We start from the raw sequence: 23,299 nt of genomic DNA on the forward strand, positions 1-23,299 counted from the left end.
AAAGCAAAACGAGTCTCTGATAAATGTTCCACAGCTTGGTGGTAGCCCCACAGGTGTCCACATTTGTCATAACTCCAACTGTACACTTAGATGGGTGGCTTTTTATGTAAATTATCTCAGTAAAGTTTACAGAATGTCCACTTATCAAAAAAGGGGCACTGAGATTTCAGGTACTGAAGTATGAACTCACAGATTCTTCTATGCGTACTTGGGAATAAAGAAAAATTTCCAATCGTACAATTGACCCTTGACACAGGTTTGAACTGCGTGGGTCCACTTATACGTGGATTTTGTTTTTCAGTAGCAAACAGGACAGTGCTACAGATCCGAGGTTGGTTGAATCCAAATGCAAGGGAACCGTGGATGCAGGGTACCGTGGACGCAGGGTGCCAACTCTAAGTTATGTGCAGATTTTCAACTGCATGGAGGACGGATGCCCCTAACCCCCGCACTGCTCAAGGGTCAGCTGTAGAGAAATCCACATTCAAGTGGATAAAAACCTCTGGACCTGGTGTAACAGAATATCAAACACTTTTATCAGGGTAGAACTATTAAAAGTTTCAATTAATGAGCAGGCTGAGTCTGCAGAATGCGGTCAGAAGTTTCTTAACACTTAACAGATTTATAATTGTTTTTATAAGCACACTAGTGAAACCCTCTTCAAGATGGATTCTTTAAGGGAAAAGACCTTAACTGCAATTTCGTCTCTGCTGCATATCAGCCCGGAGCCAGAGGAAGTCACTTAAATTTGCCTGATCCTCCGTTTCCCAGATATAAAATGGAACCTAAGTTACAGTTATCATCACACAGCACTCAGCACGGCAGTGAGCGCCGAGGGTTGTTGTTAATGTGAACTGCCCTGTCAAAGGGAAAGAGCTATTATCGTAATTAAATTCATGAAACTCCAGCTTTTTAAACTACTATCTGACCACTTAGTGTGTGTCAGGCAGGAGCTGTTCCCAACACTTATTAAATACATGATTTCGCTTATTTTTCACACCACACACAGAGTCGAAGCGCTGACACCCGCCCGCCCTTTTGTGGAGGAGAAAAGTGAGGCTCAGTGTCATTAAGTAACTTCTCCCTTAGCCACAGAGAGTAAGAACTCAGCTCCGCTGACTCTTAAAAATCCAAGCTGTGTAACCACGGTATTATTTTGCCAGAAGCTTGACTCCAGATTTTGCTGCGTGAAACACTACATTTCTGTAACTTGTCTTCATTTATACTTAAAAAAAAAAAAAAATCCAAAATAAAAAGGTGATCTTACCTGCAAAGTATATCTGTTTTTGAAGCAGTTTGTTACTAATTCTCCTTTTGACAGCTGATATAACCATGTCAATTTTCTGCCACTGTGACGGCTGGCATAAAACGCTGTGAATCGCTGGTAACTCCGTTCCAGCTGGATACAGAGGGGGAAGAGCATTTGTGGAATGTATATCTCACCATATTCTACAGTCAACATCTCTAAATAAAAAACACTGGTCCAAGTTTACCGGACAAAATGCTTACAGAACAGTAAAACACAAATATCCAGTGTTTACTCTCTTGCAAAAAAGCATGTTGATTTAAGCATTTGAAGGTACAATCAAAAAGGTTTTAGCTCCAGACAAGTAGGTATCATCACGATGTTCATTGCAGAACTGTTAGGTTCTACTTTCGAGAGTAAATGACCATGTAAATGAACACACTGTTGAGCTGGAACAGGGGTGGCGCACCTCTGGATCTCCTGCCCTGCCCGGGGCTCGCGGCTGCCTTAGCACCGCCCGGTTTAATGCCGCATGGCCGACTAGCAGGAAGGCCTTCTGCAGACAGCACGCGTATAATGGTGGAGGCTGCCCCTTTTCACCTTTGCTCAACACGAAGGGAACGAACAGACGACAGAGTCATCCTTACCTCCGACGGCAAGGCAAACGTACAAGACTGCTGAAAGGGCCACGATCCAGAACTCAGAACTTGAATGCTGAAGTCCACTGGGGGGATGGGGGAAAATCCAGGAATACCTGTAATTAGCCTCATGAACTGAAAAGTGCCATATGTCAGATACACATGGATTGCTTTTTACTAAAAGAAAGCATACTGAGTGAAAAATCCTGCTTTAATATAAAACTAAGGATTGAACACATTTAATTTCAATTAAATTCAGTAAAGGGAAGAAGAGCCAGAAATTCCCTCCTCCAAAGAGTGAGCTTTTCATTCCTCTTCTAACGCAGAATTACAGCATCGTGGGCCCGTCTGGCTGCAGCTGCTTTAGTTTCCTACCATGAATAACCCTCAGTCCCCCTGAGGCGCACCTGAGGCCACCAGGCATGGATGGCACGAGAGCCCCAAACTCTAGACAACGAGAACCCCAAAGTAAACCGACTTCTTTGTTCTGTGTAGCACAGATTACTCTGTGTATAGCACACGGACTATAGGTATCTAACACACATATAACCTATACATTGTTCGTAACAGTGACGTCATCATCGCAGACGGCTGACAACAAGTCCGCTGGCACGGCTGTCAAGTTTAACAATGAAATAGTGCTTTCAATTTGGGAAAAGTACAAACCTCGTGTTTCATTTAAAAAGATAAAATCACCGCATGATGAGGTCAGCCTCACCTGCCACCTCCTGCAGCAGGCAGACCTCACAGCAGGAGCCCAGCTGGCCTCCACGAACGAGGCCGGGCACCCGCCTGTCCTGACCCCCAACGGCAATCGGAAGCCATGTCTGACTCTGTTATCTATACAGCCAATTCAGTTTCTTATAATTAAAAAAACTGCTAGAATGGAATTAAACTAAGGTTAAAAAACATTCATTGAAACTTAAACTGTGCGTGGAGCCCCGAGATGGCAAACGCCTGGGGTGGGGTGGCCACGTCAGCCAGGAGAAGGGGCCGGGGCTCAGGACCTGGACGCAAGCCACCCGCCCGGCTCGGCCCTCCGGGAAAGGCCAACACGCTTCCAAGGCTGTCACCTCCTGTCACCACACAAGTCAGGAGGTGGGCAGTGCCTGTGGGGAGGACTTCCTGTTTACCTGTCCCTGAATTTCTGATAAGGCATCCACCATCTCTCTCACTAGCTACAAAGAGCGCCACCTCCTCCGAGAACCCTGCCTGTAAAGGAAGTTCGGAAACCCGGGCATACTCACAGTCCAGAGGCTCCGAGTTCGTCAGGTGCTTTTTGAACTGCTCGTTCAGATCTTTGCTTACACCAATGTCTTGAAACATCCGCTGAAGTTTAGAGGTATACTCGAAACCACAAGCTTGCTGAAATGAACCCAGACAACTGCCTTATTAATTTCTATAGAAATATAAATGTATACAGGGAATCCAATGGGGATCACAGTACATGACAGACGCTTAACCATACTACTAAAGCTAGTTAACATTTAACTGTGTCTCAGGGTATAAACATGCACTGATTAAAATTCATACACTATCAAAAATTATACAGTTATAAATGGAACGGTTACGACTTTATACACACAGTAACTATCACGCAGGCCCAAAGAGCAAGGATTTGTGACCCCGTGGGGGAACACCAAGATGACTTAGTTCGCTGTGTCTCTCATCCACTACCACAGACTGAACGGTGCCCCTTCCCCAGTCCTGTGCTGATGGCATTTGGAAGTCAGGTCACAGAGAGATAATTAAGTTTAGAAAAGGTCATGAGGGCGGGCCTCCGCCACATTGGGATTAGTGTGGTTGTGAGAAGAGACGGAGAGGTTGCCCCCGACCCCGCTCCCTGTCGTGTGAGGACGTGGCCGGGCGGCCCCAGGCAAGCTGGGAAGAGAGCCCTCACCAGAAACTGAACTGGCTGGGACCTTGATCTTGGACTTCCCGGCAGCCTCCAGAACTCTGAGAATAAATCTCTCTTGTTCAAGCCACTCAGTCTATGGTATGTTGGTACGGCAGCCCGAGCTGAACAAGATACCCGTGGAGCTATAATTTCGGGTCAAAGTGAAATATGCTGCAGAACATGTAGCAGCGTTTGACAGGCCAGCGAGCAGGCTAAGTGCAGCGGCGGCTGAATAAAGAAAGAAATACTCAACAGCAAACTAACACTGACGCTTTCCGTCCTCCTGCAGACGTGGGGTTACTAACTGTTAACCAAGCCCAGAAAAAAACAAAACACCCCGCCCGCTCAAGTCCAACAGCACAAGAGTACGGGCCACGCCACGTGGAGCAGTTCTTGGTGGCGGGGGCAGAGCTGAGGCCACAGGTGCAGGAGCAGGTGCTGGGCGTCGAGCAGGGCTCGGCTGGAACAGAAGGGCCCCCGGGTGTGTGTGCTGGGCAGGTAGGGAGGTCGGGAGAGCACGTGAGGCCTGATGAGGGGACACCTGGGCTCATCACAACTGTGGCGGGTTCTCGGTAGTGGAGTAGCAGAGTGCACACTGCGCGGACTCCGTGTTATCACTGATTGATGGCTTTGCCCAGCTGATAACCTGGAGAGACTAAGAACTTTGATGCCTTAAAGCTGGAATCGTTCAGGGAAAGGTTACACTTACCTTTAACTTCGAGATCATGCTTGCTTCGGCGTCATCGCTGGCACTGTTCTGATGGACGAGCCTCTTGGCCAGCATCTTCGCATAGAACTTCTGAAACACGTCTTTGTCCTCTATGTACTTGAAGACCACCATCTAGAAAGCCACCACGAGAGCACACTTAACGCACTTACAATCTGTCACCAAACACAGGCCAGAAACCAACACGTGTGCTTTGTCTTGTCCGGCCCTGTATGCCAACGTTTATGACGACAAAAAATACTGTCCTGCTTCCTTGGTGGCGCAGTGGTTAGGAACCCACCTGCCAATGCAGGAGACACGGGTTCGGGCTCTGGTCCAGGAAGATCCCACATGCCGCGGAGTAACTAAGCCCGTGCGCCACAACTACTGAGCCTGCACTCTAGAGCCGGCGAGCCACAACTACTGAGCCCGCACGCCTAGAGCCCGTGCTCCACAACAAGAGAAGCCACCGCAATGAGAAGCCCATGCACCACAAGGAAGAGCAGCCCCCAATCACCGCAACAAGAGAAAGCGCGCGTGCAGCAACGAAGACCCAACACAGCCAAAAGTAAATTTTTAATAAATTAAAAAAAAAAGTTACAAAAATTACTGTCCTGTAATCTTTAAAGTAAATATTTTCATCAACCCCTTAAATCACATTAAGTTGGTCTACACTTAGTACTAATGAGGAAAGTACAAATGCTAAAATTAATGACTCAACATAGGGAGTAAAATCATAGATTCAAAATAAAATAAATGATTCTACTACTTTCCACATTCCAGATAGCTCATATAAATAACTTTAAAGCCACCTGTCAGAGAAAAGGTTACAACACAGCGACATAACTATCCAGCACCTTACCACTTGGTTGAGCGTGTCTTCTAGTTCTGCTTCTTCTGGGTTCTTGGAACTGAAAAATTTTTAAAGGCATAGTGTTTTAAAACAAATCAGCAAACATCTACTAAACAAGCGCCACTTAGCCAAACTACCATATCAGACTGTGGTTCTGAACAGTCAAATGCTCAGTTCTTTTCAGATTAACAGGTGGAAGAGGGAAAGTTAGATTTCCTTACCTGTGGCAACTTGGCAATCTTATACTGTGTCTCAATTTCATAATCTATTCTCACATATAATCATTTAAAATATCCACAATGAAACTGAACAGAAGATACTTGTTAAGTTTCCCAAAACATTCTGAACCAAGTTTTCCTTTAAGATAATCCACTTAAATGTAAGTAAATGAGCTTCACTTTTCTAATTGCATTCTACAATATATGCTTTAAGTTAACTTTGAAAAAAAACAAACAAACGCCTTTTAATGGCCTAATAATTAAAGACAATGAAAGGGGTTTTTAAACCACTTCTCAAGTGTTGCCTTCCGTTTGTCGTTATGTCTACAAAATAGATGCTTGTCCTTTAACAACGGATTCATTCACTCTATTCTATGAGCAACTATTAATTGAAAGGTGATTTCAGGGTAAATACAAATTTAAAGCTTTTATCCCAAGAGTCCTTTATAAACAAGACCCCTATAAATTCACAGAAAATGATCCAACCACCAGACAGGCTCCTATTTAAGAACAGTTGGCTCCGAAGGTCCATTCTTCTCTCTCTTTTTCTCACTGAGAGGTCAGGGCTGTATCTCTCCTGAAAGAGGTTAGTTTAGTGCCCACTGGAGTCTAGTCACTGACACGCGCTCATTAAAGCAGCGCTTTTGGAACTCTCCGCCATTCTGTCTGCTTCAGCAGCCTTAACTGAACAAAAATCTATCAAGAGACTTGATGAGACAATTTCTAAAAAGACAATGGCTAAAAAAGAAGCTATGTATTCTGCCAAACAAACTGGAGCTCTATGAGAGTACCTGCATATTTAAAATACTGAAAACTTTCATTTTATAGAGCCTAAAAAATGAAATCAGGTCAGAAGAGGCACCCCAATTTAAAGTCCATTTTCACTCCTGAAATGAACACATCAGTGGATCTGACTAGAATCGCTAAATTATACATTAGACAAGCATTGTGATAAGTAGGGGGAAAAAATCAAATACTCAATTTGCACTGGGCCTTGGGCAAATCACTTTCTGGCAAAGTTAAAAGAGAGATAGCTACTGACCTTATCAAATGTTTTCTCCTGTCAATCAAGAAGACCACATAGCTGTTCATACAGCTCTCAGTTAATAAAGTCAACTACGTTAGATTTGCTACTGTTGAGCCATCCCTGCATTCATTCCTAGAAAGCTATGCTATGTTCTGGACAGTTATCCTTTAGTTCGCTGATAAATTTAGTTTGCTAACATTTTACTTAAGATTCCCACAACTCTCTTCTAAGTGATACTTGTTTGTCGTCTTTTGCTTGGTAGTGTAGGTGTTCTCAGTCTTTTTTGTAATGGGATTATACGAGCCTTTGAGAGCTGCTTAAAATACAATTTACTAATATCAAACCAATATGATTGGGGGGCACGGAAAACTACTGCAAAATCTGTTGGTGTGATATTTGGAATAGGAAAATAAGCCTTGAGCATTTCTAAACTGAGAAAAGCTACTCCTCAGTGAAAGAGATGCTGATGAAAACCAAAACAAACACACAAAAAATTAAGTGAGAACTTCCAAAAACACAACACAGAGAAGAAAACCATATTAGATTACGTTGCCTCTCGTGCTTAATACACATACATTGATTAGGAAAAATACCAGTTGAGAAATAAGATGGTTAAAATATAAAGACTATGAAACAGCAATAAAACAAACTCGTTAAATGAAAATAAATGTTAAAAGTACACAGAGTGATGCAAACACTACAGCATGTGGAGAGTCTTCTGTTTTAAAAAGCAGCCAGTGGGAGCTACTGCAGATTTTCAACTGGAAAATAATTAATCAAGGCCAGTAGAAAAGAGCAAGTAGGGAGTGAAGAGAAATGGTGACTTTGTGCCGTAACCTCCACCCTCGTCACCACCAGCTGGACCTGCGCAGTGGAGTCTATTTAGCTGAAGGGCCACGCGCACACCGCCTGCCATTACAGACATTAGTGATGTAAGAAAAACATGAACTGGGCACAGTACACGTAACGTGAAATGCCTTTTAGGAAGACAAAGAAGGTGTATTAGGTTTACAGTATTTTCTCAAAAGGTACAGAAATTACAATTTAATATACATACGTAAAATGTAATACAAATTTTAACTCCTCATCTAGAGGCTGAGATTTTAAACAGGTTTACTAAGAAAAAACACAAAGTCACTAGTACCTCTTCTTCAACAAGGAGTCACAGTATCGAGCCAGCAACTCGGGGGATTTACTGGATGACTGAGCCATTTTGGTAACCGCGTTGTTGTTTATGAAGCGGCCGCAAGCCTGCAGATCACAGGAAACACAGTCAGAGGCCAGTGTGCCAGCCACTGTCCCCAGGAGAGCCATGGGCCAGCACACCCACCTTGTCCAGTGCGGCCACGAACCCAGCATCGTTGTTGAACGCTGACATCACTAGGGCGTTGTATTTTTTATGAACATCCAACACTGTCTGTACATACATTTTGGGGTCCTTGGGCAGAGGGAAAAGCAGACACACAAGTTGGTTTCTGGGGACTAAACTGCACACTAACAGCTACTAGAAAACATTCCAAAAGGTTTGGATACTTCTTCAAAGATGTTAACAAGATCAAGAAATAGTTTTCATTCCATCATCAAAACACATAGGATATGATGTTTATAGATATAATAAAAGAAAATATATTCTCTGCACTCGAAATTAAATACTGACTTCAAGCTATATGAAAAATAGTGATTTTTTTCAAATTATCTGAAAACTCAAAGGGATGACAGAAAACAAACTTTCGAAGTGGTAGCTTTACTTTGCCAATTTTTGTTGTTAACAATTCAACTTCTTGACTTTGTTTTGGCTGGGGAAACCAGTCTACCAGTTATTTAGAACTTAGCTGGGCAGGCAATGCAAAGATAACATAGCTTTTAGGTCCTAGGAAGTGTGCTGAGGGGCCGGAGTAGGTCAGACGTGGCAGCAAGGGTGAGACTAGTACATCTGGGAAAATCAGAAGACCCACGTGGACAAACAGAGAGAACTGAGACGGGAAAGGCCAGGGCCTGGGAGACAGGACAGGCAGAGCACTGTGGGATCGGCAGGGCAGCCCCGTGGGAGTCTCTGGACAAAGGAACCACAGGATGGACGTGAAATGTGAAAGTCAGCCACAGGAGAGGCTTCTGGAGCGACACAGAAGGAACACAGGGAGGGGGCGCCAAAGGAGACAGTCCTGGGTCACAAGAAAGCAGAGGCCGACGCTGAGCGTCTGCTGCGCACCGGACGGCGCTGAGCCCGCTGAGGGCTGTCACTACGCTGCCGCGAGGCCAGTGCTCTTCGCATCCCCTCCTCACAGACGAAGAAACAAAGTCACAGGCAACCAGCCGGCCAAGGGCCTAAGCGGCGGCAGTCAGGCCCGGACACGGGCAGCCTGACTCCTGAGAGCCTCTGAGAAGGAAAGGGCCCAGGTGAGGGGTCGGGAAGACAGGCTGAGCCCGCGTGGTGTGCGCTGAGGGAACGGCGGCCAGCACGTCACAGAGGCAAGGCCTGGTGCAGGGGGCTTAAATGGTTTGCCAGCGTTTCCAAATTCCTCACAGGTGTTTCTCCTCGGGATTCAGGAACGAGAAACCAGAACTCCCCCAATTCTAGTTGTTCTGCATTTTTGTGACACTTGTTTTAAAATAATAATGAGTAACCATTAAGAGTAAATAATTTTTCTGTGACAGATAGGGTTATACTAAGAGTTTCAGAGGTTTTCTGTTAAAGATGTAATAAAAATGCCAGGATTATTATTATTACGAACAAATGATAACAAGATTATCATTTCAATGACACGTAAAGTGGCCTCTACCTGACAGACATTCGACAAAACATTAAAAGGGAATTTAACACAAAATAATTGCCAAACAAAAATCACTTAAAATACTGAAAGCCAACGCCACATGTGTTTAATGTCTAAAAATTATCTATCTTAAAACTCAGCACACACACAGCATTAACTGCTCCACCAGATAACCCAGCTCCCAGTTTCATGACAACTATTCCGGGTGCAGAAGAATCTCTTGCATTCTGTATTAATGGTCTTATTCACAAGACTGCACCCAAAAGCATCTCTCAGTTGGCACACAGCGTACTTCATATAAGCTCATTTCTTTTTTCTAACAATGAAAAAATACTGTCCGCTTGACTTAATTTTGGTTTTGCCATTGAAATTGATATTGCTTTTGCCAATTCAGATTGCTTTCTGATTTCATGTCAAATTATTTCACATCATTCAAATTATTTTTCTCTCTGCATTTGTTCTTTTTAAAGTATTTACAAAGAACTTTAATCTCTAGCAAGTATCTACACACCGGAAAATGCCAGCAAACATTATCGTGTAGTATTTGAATAAAGGAACATTAAAGGTTAACAGCGTTACCAAGAACCGCATATCAAAACTGCCAAGTTAAGGGCTTTGCTTCCAAAACTTGCTTTTTCTTGGAACACCACTCACAGGATTGATATAAAGTATATTATGTATACAAACAGGTTAGTTTTTATTTTATCTGCAAGAATGACTCACCCTTAGCAGCAGAGAGGGACACATGCACGTTTATACCTGGGCATCACCTACAAGGAAGACGGACCCACTGGGTGACACTGCTCCTCTACCTCACCCTGGCTCCCAGAGACGACCTGAAGCTTGGACTCCCCACATCAGCACCCCTCCCCTTGCCCTGGACCATCATCAATGGATTCCTTTGAATCAGGAAAGTCTCCACGGTGACCATTATGTTTACAGGAGAACTACAACGCTCTTCCGTTTTCTTGATTTCTTGACCAATTTTTCTCGGATCTAGGATTTGGAAAAACATAAATGTCCCCAAAAATGCCCAGCAGAATTGCCCATGGAAAGACAGCACTTCCCTAAGGGAACAGAAGTCTTCAGACTCCAATTCCAGATTCTTTCTGCTATACGAGAAGACTCAGCCAGGAGCCTGGCTGGTGAGAAGTGAGGGTGTGAACGGAACCCACTGAGGGAAGAGCATGCCAAGGTACTGAGCCCTGGAGACTTGAATTTAGCATCTGAGATCCAGAGAGAAGCCACCTTGGAACCTGGCAAGGGCAGATGGAGATGGGAACACACAGGAATAACACAGAGGAGAGAAGTTAAGGAAGGAGCCGTCAGCAGTGCCAAACAGAGAAAAGACGTTCAAAAGGTGAGTGATTTAGCAACCAGGAGGTAAATGGCGGTCTCTTCACAGGGCACCAGATCGCAGGGTTAGACAAGCAACAGAGGTAAGGAGAGAGAAAAGATCAGCCGGATGAAATGCACGTTTTTTTCAAGAGCATGAAGATGTGAATTTCTGACGTTAAAAAAAAAAAAAAAAAAGGAAAGCTCAGCTTGGTGCTCTGTGACGACCTAGATGGGTGGGATGGGGGTGGTGAGGGAGGTCCAAACGGGAGGGGATATAGGTATACATAGAGCTGATTCACTTCATTGTACAGCAGAAACTAACACAACGTTGTAAAGCAATTATACGCCAATAGAAAAAAAAGGTAGTCAGTAATCGGCGTGATTACTCCATAGTACATGAGAGCTCTCTACATATAAGAAACAGGACGCCTCTCAGGCTGGTCCCAGAGGGATCTCATCCAACTCCTACGTGATCGGTGTCTTTATTGCCAATGGCCGTCACATTCCTCTCCAGACCAGACCAGACCAGACGTCCCACTCGGTTCACACAACCTGCCGCGGACGCCTGGAGGGATCCCCAAACTCTGTGTGCCAGCGCCGGCCCCATCTCCTCCCTGGCTCTGCTGCTCTCTGGACCTCTCTCTTTCCATTTCTTTCGTTTCAACGTGTTATTGCAGAAAAGAGTCAAACATATTCAAAATTACAAAGAACAGGAAAACCCACCCCACGTATTCATCGTCCAGCTTCAACAATTATCCAACACAGATCCCGTCCATTACAGAGTCTAATTACTTAATTCCTTCTGTGTCCCCCCATCACCAGCCCGTGTCATTTCCATCTGAACCACTCTAACAAACTAACTGGTACACTAGCAACTCTTCTTCCTTTTAATCCATTTTCTACATGGTAGCGATTTTGTAAAAACAAAATCTGATCCTGTCAGTGTCCGGTTTTATTATAACCATCCTCCTGGGTTCGTCTTGCTCTTAGGATTAAGGTGTATCATCAACCTGGCCTTCGAGGTCTCCCATGGTCTGGCCAGCCCAGGCCCACCCTCGCGGGTTTACCTTGTGCCCTGCCCCTCTTCCTGTCGTAGCCGACTTCATGGTGGCCAGGACAGGTCTCTGCTCTGTCTGGGACCCCCACCTGGCCCAGGCAGCTCCAGCTCTTCTACTGGTCTCCAATACTTTCAGGGAACCTCCCTGAGCTTCCAGGACAGGCCAGGCTTCCCTGTTACACGAGCTCACCATCCCTGTGAGCTGCTCCAAGGGCGGCCTCCCTCGCTGGGCATGAGCTCAAGGGGCTCACCAGACTGCGCCTGCCTGGCCTCCTGTCCTTTGCCAACTCATTCTGCAATGGCCAAATCGGGAACAACCATGATCATAACTGAATTACCACCTTTTATCCCACGTTTCCACTAACAGGATAATTCTAAAAGCCCGTCTCACAGAGAGAAAACACACTTTAAGAGCCTGACATAACTTCCACCTTACCCTTAGTTAAAGCAGAGAGGCGTGTGGGGCACGCCCAGAGGAGTGAGGCCAGTACCTCACGGGGAGCTGCTGCACGTCACGCAGGATTTCTAGGGGTCACTTGTGATCCTCAGGAATACTGTAATTCTGCCTCAAGAGGATACGGGGGCCACAGGCCTGGGGCCTCCACCTCACGCACGTGCATCGCGCTCTCAGCCTGTGCGGCCTCCAGGGCCCCGAGCGGCACCCGGCCTCCTGTCCTCGCGGGGGACAGGCGGAGGCAGCACAGGCCACCCAGGGCCTTGTTCCACGAGGCCGACGTCCCCACCTCGGGGCTGCTTCTCTTCAAGAAGGGAAAGAAATGTGTCTCAACTGATGAGAACACACCACGCCATCGTTCGGGGTCAGTGGAACTCTTCTTCCCCATAAGCATTAGCACTTCCCCTTTGGAGTCGCATCATCTCCAAGCAAAACACAAAGAAGCAAGAGGTTCAGAAAAAGAACAGTCCCAAACCACCGACTACACTCTGCCGATGACATGCGGGAGCTTCAACCCCAGCCCGGCGCCCCATCACTCAGCACTTTCTGAGGTGCCCCCCTCCGCTGCCAGCCTGTGTGCACTCAGGGTTTAAAAGTAATTTTGATATTACCTAATGAGCAAAAACCTCCAAAACCCAAACCAAAAAAACCAAACAGCCCCCTCCCCAAACTGGGAGAGAAATGGGAGGCCTCAAATACCATTCAGTATTCTAAGTCTCACATTTCCTTAATGGGCCTAAAAAAAGTAATTAATTTTTGGCTGCGTTGGGTCTTCATTGCTGCACGTGGGCTTTCTCTAGTTGCGGCGAGCAGGGGCAACTCTTCGTTGCCGTGCGTGCGGGCTTCTCACCGCGGTGCCTTCTCTTGTTGCGGAGCACGGGCTCTAGGTGCGCAGGCTTCAGTAGTTGTGGCTCACGAGCTTCAGTAGTTGTGGCTCGCGGGCTCTAGAGCGCAGGCTCAGTAGCTGTGGCACATGGGCTCAGTAGTTGTGGCTCACGGGCTCTAAAGCGTAGGCTCAGTAGCTGTGGTGCACGGGATCAGTTGCTCTGCGGCATGCGGGATCTTCCCGGACCAGGGCTCGAACCCGTGGTCCCCTGCGTTGGCAGGTGGATTCCTGCGCCACCAGGGAAGTCCTTTAATGGGCTTTTCTTACTCCATCGCCTCAACTCTTTTGTTTAGATAAGCAGAAATCACTAGTTTTTCTGACTGAGAATGGTTTAAGTTTAAAATATCAAGACAAACAAACGTAGCAACTGAACCAGTGCTCTCCATTCCCACCACGTTAACCTCTGTCCACCTGCTACTTTCTGCTTCAGTCATTTTTACTTATCTTATGAGCCTCAGAGCGTAATGAACACATCTTTAATCTGATCATAACCTTCGGCCTCTGATAAACTTTCACAAATCCCTGACCTGAGTTACGTGACCGTGTGGGCTCCCATTTTTGACCCTGGCCCCTCATGCCCGCTCACCCCCTACCTTGCCCTGAATCCCAGGTGTGCCTGCAGCCAGCCCTTTGGTGTTGGTTACCCTGTAAATGGTGAGGCTCTAACTGACTAGACTTAGGTGCTGGGCGATCAAAGGCGAAAATATTAGTTCTTGAAAGTGGAACTACGTTAGACTTGCCAAGAAAAACCGTGTCTCCTCTAACTGAAAGAATGATGTTTCAGAAAGTAATACATGCATCAGCTCAGAAACAGGAGCAGCGTATACAGAAGGGAAGCGGGTGGGTGGTGGGTGGGCGGCCAGAGGAGTTCACGGCTCGCATGTGACTGGTCTTGAACCGGGCAGCGGCCACTTCAGGACGTACAGATACGCAGCAAAGACGAAGGCAAAATTAGTTTAACGTGGGGTATAAAGTCAGATTTGGGCAGGAAGAGGCTTCCACGATGGGTCTGCTTGTGAAAGGACTGGAGTTCTCCCTACAGTTGAAGGAGAGAAGGGTGTTTCCCGGATACACAAAGGATACAGTGAGTCTTTTCAGAGCCTGGTTATCTTAGACTAAAGATGGACATTTGTGTATTTTTTCCTTCAGAGAAAATGGTTACCCTCTTCATCTCACGGCAAAGACAGAAGACGAATTCATAAATTTAGCTGCGTGCTTTCTGAACCAATCTGCACTGTCACCAAGTATCAGCTCTTTATGTAATTAAAGTTGTAACCCGCTCCCTCCTCTTTCTCCTTTCCCACATCGACTGCACCAAAACTAGTACATTTCTTCCGTTTTGCTTTTTTTTTTTTTAAGTTTTATTATGGAAAAATTTCAACATATTCAAAATAAGAAACAGTACAATCAGCTGGCATAATCCATCCCCAGCTTAAGGGACGGCCTGCAGCTGTGACAGTCTAGGATCTTCTTATCCCACCCTCTCCACGCTCTTCAAAGACACGATGGATATGGTCTCCATCTCCCTTGACCACACAAAGCCGGGTCACACTCCAAATGTAAAAGGTCCCCGAGCTGAAGTTTAGCTCTGCGTGGGTAATTTTCCTCTATTACCACCCACAGCAAGGTGGAGTCAGGACTGTTATTTAAGCTTTTTACTCCAGAAGAGAAAGGGAATCTTGGTTGTATAAATGAAACCCAAATCTGCCAGAGGCACCCAGCACTGTGTTACTCTGTTCGGTCTCGGGTAGGCTCACACACAAGTGAGTCCTCAATCCCAACCATGGAACTTTCTCGTAATTCTTTTTCGTAAGGGGTCCCAGACTCAGCCCCTTTGTCTTATACTGAAAAATTTGCTCGTCAGAGCTCCCTGATTTTACTTCTGCTTTTAGAACTCTCCGCTCTAACTGCTCCCTCTTACAAGCACTGTCGCCGCGGCAGCCCTGGGCCGCTCCTGAAACGCCTCTCCGTCTCAGTACACCTTTGCCTCCAAAGCTGCAAGTACACATTCACAACTTTGTGCCCCAGTCTGGTTCTGCAGCCCAACCTCCCACCGTCACACCAACAGCCCTGCTGGACACCGGAGCATCTGCAAGCCCATCCTCGCTGGATTATGTTTCAGCTCCAGTCAGACCGAGGCCACTAAATCAACATACGGCTTCAAAGAGGCCTTTGTGCTCATCTGCTGCCGCTTCTGCCCTGAAGACAGAGTAACGAAACCCTCTCTACACCTGACTTATGAAGCTTTCTTTGTAGGGAAGAACAATAGCACCCAGACTGCTGCAGAATCGTGTGTTAATTAAAAATTCAACATGGAACCAACTGTATCGGTCAAGCATTCACTAGCAGGTACTTACAAGTCTGTATTGACTCATTTCCTGAACTTTATTTTGCTATAAAATTGTGGCATTAGGGGAACTTATAAAGCCATCCAATGACTTGATATAGTATTTACTCTGTATTTACACAGATGACTTTCCACATAGCTGGTGTTCTCTTCAGGATGGGCCGTAAGGAAAGGTACCGTCAGTTCTGAATGCCGATAAAGTCATTCCTCTGAGCCACTATGAATCAAGGAGTTGACTGTACTTCACAGTACTACCAACTGTCCTTTCCAGCAAGCTCTCTGTACTGATGGAAGACATCAGAGGCAAATTTGTAACCCACCTCTAATGAGAGACCAGACTTCACTGCAGGCACTCTGAGTGCTATCCTACACTTAGCTTCCTTTGTGTTTCCAACCCTTATTTTGCTACTGTTTCATTTATCCTATTGTCTTTTATGTATTGTGTAAGCCGCCCTGAATCCTGCTGGCAACAGTGAGGAGTATAATTAAGACATAAGTAGATGGAGACCCTATTCTGTGTGAGGCACAGTGCTGAGCTGAGGCCATGAAGATGGATAAAGCCATCCCTGTAGAAGACATTTACACAGACATCTAAGATATACGGAGTGTGAATGTCATGTAAATTGTCCAACATGCTGCTATTTCAAAGGGGTGATCGAGAAAGCCTTCATGGAAGAAATGGCATTTGAGGGTACTGAAAGATAAAGGTGTTTAACACATAGGAAAAAAAGAAGGAATATGTCTAAGCAGACAGAAGAACCAGGAGGGTACAGCACGGCACACGTATGGAACTGGGAGTGTTTAAAAACGTTTCGACGATGGACATAATGAGGATGAAGAGTAAGGAGGATGAAACCAGAAAGGAGCTGGGGCGGCAGCAGGTGGCCCTTCCTCCTTGCCACCACGGTCATCGTCATTATCAACAATAACTACTTGCTGTATCAGACGCTAGTTCTAAAATTATAAAGAGTATCAAACCATTGTAAGGTGTCAGCTTTACTCTTAAGGGATTTATAATAGATGGAGTGACAAGAAACACAGAAGTTATACACAAATATACAGTGGCATTTGGGAGATTTTTCTAAATGCCCTAATGGTTTAGGATGAGGATACAACTACTTGGGCGGGAAGAGTCAGTGGAGAGCATTTTTTTTTTTTCAGAAAGTGGGATTTGAGCTGGCCTTCAAAAGCAGGATAAAAAGAGAAGGAAGGAAGGACCGCGTTCCAGGCAGAGAAGGTAGCATGTGTATAATGAACAAGGACGTGTTCTGGGGGGAATGAGGACAGAACAGTTTCACTGGAAGATGAGGTTCATGACAATGGGAGCATATTAGAAGAGGCTTTTGACTTAATATAATATGGAAGATTTAATATATTATTTTAGGGAAGAGGGGTTTTTTGTGCTTTATTTAAAGCAACGGATGAAGAACATGGAGTAAAACTGTTCACACATTAAGGAGTATTTTTGGAAGACGAAACTGCTAAGCAAGATGAGGGCTGAACAGGAATGGGAGAGATGTAAGACCATCCAGAAATGAAGGGACGGGGCCTCGATTCCAAGGGCAGCTTTGGGACTAGGCAGGAAAAGCCTGGAGGGCCAAGGGACGCAGCACGTCCCCACTCCACTGACTCAGCAGAGAGGACTGGGTGGCGGCTACGCGCTGCTGGGGGCCGACAGGCTGGCTGCCCGCTGGTCCGAGAGGACCCCACGGCCATGCCCACATTCAGTAGGAAATGACTCCACCTGAGAAGACTCAGGTTGCCAGGGGCAGAGGGTGAGGCCGCGTGGCACATACTCCACAGCTGCCGCCGCCGTGCTAGGGAACCAAGGAAGGAAGATGTGAGCGTTAAAATGGCCCCGCGGTACAGTCACTAAAGCGGGCCGAGGAGGTCACGGAGACCCGAGAAGACCAAGTGAGATGCGATGAGAAGACAGCAGTGTGGAGGCACCGCGCACTGGGATCCTCGGCAGCAGAGGCAGCACAGGAAGGCCGTGACGCTTGCTGGATGAGTGGAAGTGACGTCAACGTCCTCTGCGGACCCCGCTGGTCCTCTGAGTTTTACCGCCAGCCAGCACCAGCAGCCGGCTGCTTTGGTAGACGAAACGGCTGAGAACCCAGCACGGGGCCGCCCCACCACGGGCTGCAATCCTTTTAAATGAACACCTGAAGGTGCGGGCTCTGCTTTCAAGATGCTCCCCTCAACACCTAAGTGGACGGGCCCAACCTCCTCCTATATTTTAATACGGATTATTTTTCTCCCGTTACTACACTGCCAACAACTGAGCACACGTGTAGTGCCGCGGCCCGTCTACACAAGCACACGAGGTCTCTCAATGTTCGACTCCTGCCGGCCTGGAGGCAACGTGAAATGTGCTGATTTGCCCTGCTGCTGCCCCACTGTCTCCTTTCAGTCCAGAGGCCACACACGGGGTAACTTGCCTATGAAATAAACTTGCCGATTAAAAGAATTATCTGATCCTTTGTTCAGCTCTAAACCTGTTTAAAACCCATCCTTGAAGAGTTCTTTGTGTTTCCAAAGTTCTACTGCTGCCCCGATGCAACATGCTAATGGTGCCTGCAGCACGGCTAGGCCCGAGTGTCCTCAGTCGCGAGCATCTCTCGAAGGCTGCAGAGAACGCCTCCTCGTGCTGGAATCTCACGTCATGGCGGGTGGGATGGACCCACACTGATCTGCTTCAGCCTGAAGCCCCTGTACCCTGAGAGGAGCCCTGATCCCGAGCTGCGTTCCCTGGTGTTCCCCGGCCTGGGTGCGGCGGGGCAGGTACAAGAAGCAGTGTGTCTAAAAACAGCACATGTGTTCAGGGTTTCAGCCACACTTCACAGGGCAAGACTGCCAGCTCCTCTTTGGGTAAAGAGAGGGGGACACCATGAGGGGGATTTCCCAGACACTGGTTACCCAGGAACAGCCATTATTCTCAAATCTGTTTTACCTGGAAAAAAAAAATGCCTTCAGAAAATTCTTAAGTAGATTTTGAAGTTTCTAACACAAAAATATTATTTGAATCACATTACAAGTGTGAAACCTGTACTAATTTCAGCCTAGGCCACACTGATTAGCAGTAAAACTTGTTTTCTAGCCAAACTGATGGGATAAATGGAATCATAGGACTAGATAACTTTTCAGCCCTTAAAAAAAATCATTTAAGCAGTGCCTTCTATGGCATTTAATAGATGAATTTAAATGATTCTCATATACTACGATTCAATTCAATTAGGTGAAAAACTTTAAAAACTGTCTTCAAAGTAATTAAACCCCACTTAAAATTAGGTACGATAATCGTAATTTTTTACTAATTCAACCAATCTCCTTTTTCTGCCGCTTTTTTCTCAGCATTAATGGGTTTTGGAAAGCCATCATGGTTTGGGTTACAATACATCTTTTACGTTTACTACACATGTGATAAAAATGAATACCTACTTAAAATTATTTATGTTTTAGCAGCTGTATTTATTCTGTCTTACAATAACAGCTGTGAGTCAGGCTAAGACTGGCTACATGTGCTTCTCTCTGGAGCTTCTTCAAGTTTCCTGGGCTTTTACATCATTGGTGAGTAAAGGCAGCAGGTCCGACCCAGCCCGGGGAAGGTCGTAAAGAAATCCACGCGCCAGTCAGACGGCACCACGAACTTACAAGTCAACCGAAACTTCAGAGATGAGCCAATAAAATGGAAAACCAGGGAAAACTCCTTTTGCAGAAAATAGGAAAAGTATTTGTTTTCTTAAAGAAACTTTTCCTCACAAGAACAATTTAAAAAACCAGTTTCATGAGTTCAGTATAAAAACAGTTCCTATGGAAATAATAATTATAATGAATAATGTTATTTTTAAAATGTTTGACTTTTGAAAGTTAAGGCAGATGCAGTATAAATTTACCAAGTTATATATAATTATTCTTCATGGGGGAAAATCTTATTTTGATGTTTAAATACACGTGTATCAGTGGCTTACATCTAAGTAATAAAAATATTGTTTAGGGGACTTCCCTGGTGGTCCAGTGGTCAAGAATCCGCCTTACAATGCAGGGGATGTGGGTTCAATCCCTGGTCAGGGAGCTAAGATCCCACATGCTGCAGGGCACCTAAGCCCACACACACCACAACTACTGAGCCCGCACGCCTCCACTAGAGAAGAGAAAACCCGCATGCCACAACTAGAGAGAAACCTGTGTGCCGCAAAGAAGACCCGATGCAGCCAAAAATAAATTAAATAAATAAATAGATAATAAATAAAAATATTGTTTAAAAGCTTAATTTCCAATAAAATATAACTGCTGGTAAATACAGTTTATTTTTGCTGTCTACTGCTGACAGACGAAGTCTCTACTAATAGAGGAATGATTTTACTTAGAAGCTGAACTTGTGCTTTAACTGCCATGAAAAGGTCAACTTCAGATTCAAGACCCACTGACCAAGTCAATCAGGCAGCTGACTGTATCCAAAAGAAAGAGAAAATGGTACTGGAGAATTACAACGTGATTATTTCTCCATCTAGAACCTTACTTGGTTTGGAAAAGATTGACATTAGAAGGAATATCCCATCATACCTATGAAAACAAAAGAGCAAGTTATCCTACTGATTTTTAATCTAACTATATTCACCTAGAACATGAGTCCCTAAGGCCAATCTCATATCTAACATTTAACAGTTTACATGAAAAAGCGAAACCTGCTTCATTTATCGGCTATTCTAATCCATATCTGATGAAATAGGACTCGCCACCTTAACTCATTTGAAGGAAAGTCATTTAACTTGGTTCTGCTGCCCACACAGCCAAACCGGGTTTTGAATTAACATCTGTGAAAACACCTTACGTTACTGAAAAGATAGCTTCATCAGGTCACCCCTTTTGAATCCCCTGTACATGCCTGTGTCAGGTCCTTTAAAGGTGTGTTTACATTCTTCCCTCTAATATTTCATAGATGTGATAACAAGTGAGGCAGCAACCCCCATAATTAAAAGTAGAAAAGAGATCCCCAAAGATAACAGGAAAATAAAGACTTAAAAAAAGATACAAAAGATAGTACTGTTGAAATAATTAACACCAAACACAATAAAATCAGAGGTAAAAAGTTTTCTGATTCAGACCTAAGAACCAACTGTGTGTTCTAGAAGCTTTTCTTCTCCAATAGTTGTCCCAAACACAATCAAAATTAAAGTTCACAACAGGGACAAAACTGAAGACAACTTACCTGTCTCTTAGAAACACATGATACTTGCTATGTAAAATTATCAAGTGAATTACAGATAACCCAGCAGAGTATTCTTGTGCCTCCCACAGTGGGGAGGGGGGTGTGTATGAGAAATGCCATACATTTCAGGGCCTTTCCAGGGCAAACAACCCTGTGAGCTTCAATGGGAGGGCAGTACACAGACCGAAGTTCCTGCAAGGGGCAGCCTGTGGCCTGTGAGTGCCAGAGACAAGTCTCTAGGAGGCTTTAGCCTGTTCTTTCTATGGAATAATCTTCTCTCTTCTAGTGCAAGGAATGTAATTTTGAGAAGACATAAAGGAAAAAAGAATATCAAGAAATTAAACCCTTCATGCCTAAAAAGTGCCAGAGAAGAGTTTATGGAGATGTTTACTGAATAAAGATGCTGTGAACCTTCTATTTTAGAAAGCCCAACCAGGTTCTCTATGAGAGTCTAGTGAAAATCTTACCCCTTGGATTTGTAGGTGGAGACACGAGACACACCTGCAGTCCGTGCGTGGGAATGGTTAGGCCCGACTGGTTTTCAGTTAAACAGTACTTACATTTAAAGCAGCTTCTCCACACTTTTCAATCGCTGCAAGACCCTGATTATGAATGTGTGTCTCCAGGAGTTTTTTCAATTCTCCCAGGCCATCCTGGATTCTGGATACAAGATTATACATGCGACCCAAATCTGAAAGAAGAAGGCGCCACACCTTTATGCACAGAAACAAACTCTGCATATCCATTCCACTAAGTAAGTGCTTACAGAGGTGAAAGGTACACTGGAATAAAACCACCGTGTTTTCACACCTTAATAATCAAATGCACTTAACTGTAACCAAATACTTTATATTTAGCATATGTATATTTAGCTGAAAGTAATAAGGAAGTCATGCTATTATAAAAGCATATTCGGGCTTCCCTGGTGGCGCAGTGGTTGAGAGTCTGCCTGCCGATGCAGGGGACACGGGTTCATGACCCGGTCTGGGAGGATCCCACATGCCGCGGAGCGGCTGGGCCCGTGAGCCATGGCCGCTGAGCCTGTGTGTCCGGAGCCTGTGCTCCGCAGCGGGAGAGACCACGGCAGTGAGAGACCCGCGTACTGCAAAAAAAAAAAAAAAAAAAAAGCATATTCTCCCCCTTGCTAGGAGAAACTACTAATAGAGAAAGAAGATGATCAGGAACTACATCTGAGGCTTCCTAACATTTGAGATTCAGATATTATTTATGCCTGACACGTAATAGGCACTCAAATATTACTTAAAAGAATGAATAAATTTAAGGACTATTTATGAATATCCATCCCAACTATACAAACAAATAAGTCACAAAAGGGTCCCCATATTCTTCACTTAATATATGTATGGCACATGGTTGATATATGAACACCAAAGAAAAATCCTGAATCCAAACACCAATCTTTTACTGAGCTCCTAACATGTCCCAGTAAAACAAGGGAGGGGTAAAGGAAATACTTCTGCAAAATTATAGCCTTCTCATCTTAAAGAATTTTCAGAAGAAACATACGCAAGAAAAAAATAACCAGGGGCTTCCCTGGTGGCGCGGTGGTTGAGAGTCTGCCTGCCGATGCAGGGGACACGGGTTCGTGCCCCGGTCCGGGAGGATCCCACGTGCCACGGAGCGGCTGGGCCCGTGAGCCATGGCCGCTGAGCCTGCGCGTCTGGAGCCTGTGCTCCACAACGGGAGAGGCCACAACAGTGAGAGGCACGCGTACTGCAAAAAAAAAAACACAAAAACAAACAAACAAAAAAAACCAGTGGTAGCATCACTTAATGCTAAGGTGTATGGAACAGGTTAGCCTCCAAACCAAACTGAAAAGACGCTCTTCCCCCAAAGTCACACCCCAAGCACACTGCAGAGGTCTGAAATCAACACACAAGGCACACACATGCGCACACACAATCTCACACGTGAGTCTCTTAAAGAATGACTGGTGTTGGTAATGCTAACTGAGTCTAGAACTTCACACAATTTCAACATCACAGATCAGAATAAATACCCTTGTGTTCTGAATCTCAGTGGCTCACCTTCATTTTTGTCGGCATCCAATAAATTCTGAAACTCTGTGTGGAAAATCTCCAAGTGTTTCTCGATGAGCACCTGCTCGCACTTCCGGGCTAGCTCGTCCTGGGTGCTCTCGTGAAGGTAGACCTGGACTCTCCGCTGCTCCTCCAGCAAACGAGCCTCCGCCTGTGGGAATTAATTCAAGTCAGAGGTTTGGGTTTGCTTTTTAAAAACTGCTAACAAAAATAGCAGCAAATTACGGCTTCCCTGGTGGCGCAGTGGTTGAGAGTCTGCCTGCTAATGTAGGGGACATGGGTTCGAGACCTGGTCTGGGAGGATCCCACATGCCGCGGAGCAACTAGGCCCCTGAGCCACAACTACTGAGCCTGCGCGTCTGGAGCCTGTGCTCCGCAACAAGAGAGGCCGCGATAGTGAGAGGCCCGTGCACCGCGATGAAGAGTGGCCCCCGCTTGCCACAACTAGAGAAAGCCCTCACACAGAAACGAAGACCCAACACAGCAAAAATAAATTAATTAATAAACTCCTCCCCCCAACATCATCTTAAAAAAAAAGAAAAAAATTTCAATGATCTCGCATTATTCAGGTAACCTGAATGAAGAGTGA

At 45.3% G+C, this 23,299-nt stretch overlaps 1 protein-coding gene across 2 annotated transcripts in view; it reads right to left on the reverse strand.

Annotated features, from left to right (window-relative positions):
- CUL1 (cullin 1) overlaps positions 1-23,299 on the reverse strand; it is a 107,107-nt gene that overhangs the window by 8,148 nt on the left and 75,660 nt on the right. For both annotated transcript variants that reach the window (XM_027101603.1, XM_027101602.1), the window contains exons 8-16: positions 22,699-22,861; positions 21,211-21,341; positions 7,916-8,023; positions 7,730-7,836; positions 5,350-5,398; positions 4,491-4,622; positions 3,132-3,249; positions 1,894-1,970; positions 1,268-1,399 (exon numbers count right to left, since the gene is read on the reverse strand). In XM_027101603.1, coding sequence (XP_026957404.1) covers positions 1,268-1,399; positions 1,894-1,970; positions 3,132-3,249; positions 4,491-4,622; positions 5,350-5,398; positions 7,730-7,836; positions 7,916-8,023; positions 21,211-21,341; positions 22,699-22,861 — 1,017 coding nt within the window. The remainder of the gene's footprint in view (positions 1-1,267; positions 1,400-1,893; positions 1,971-3,131; positions 3,250-4,490; positions 4,623-5,349; positions 5,399-7,729; positions 7,837-7,915; positions 8,024-21,210; positions 21,342-22,698; positions 22,862-23,299) is intronic.

This window comes from Aethalodelphis obliquidens, unplaced genomic scaffold (genome assembly GCF_003676395.1).
Source record: "Aethalodelphis obliquidens isolate GAN/ISIS:26980383/991018 unplaced genomic scaffold, ASM367639v1 scaffold5, whole genome shotgun sequence".
In the NCBI taxonomy this organism is placed as follows: Eukaryota; Metazoa; Chordata; class Mammalia; order Artiodactyla; family Delphinidae; genus Aethalodelphis; species Aethalodelphis obliquidens.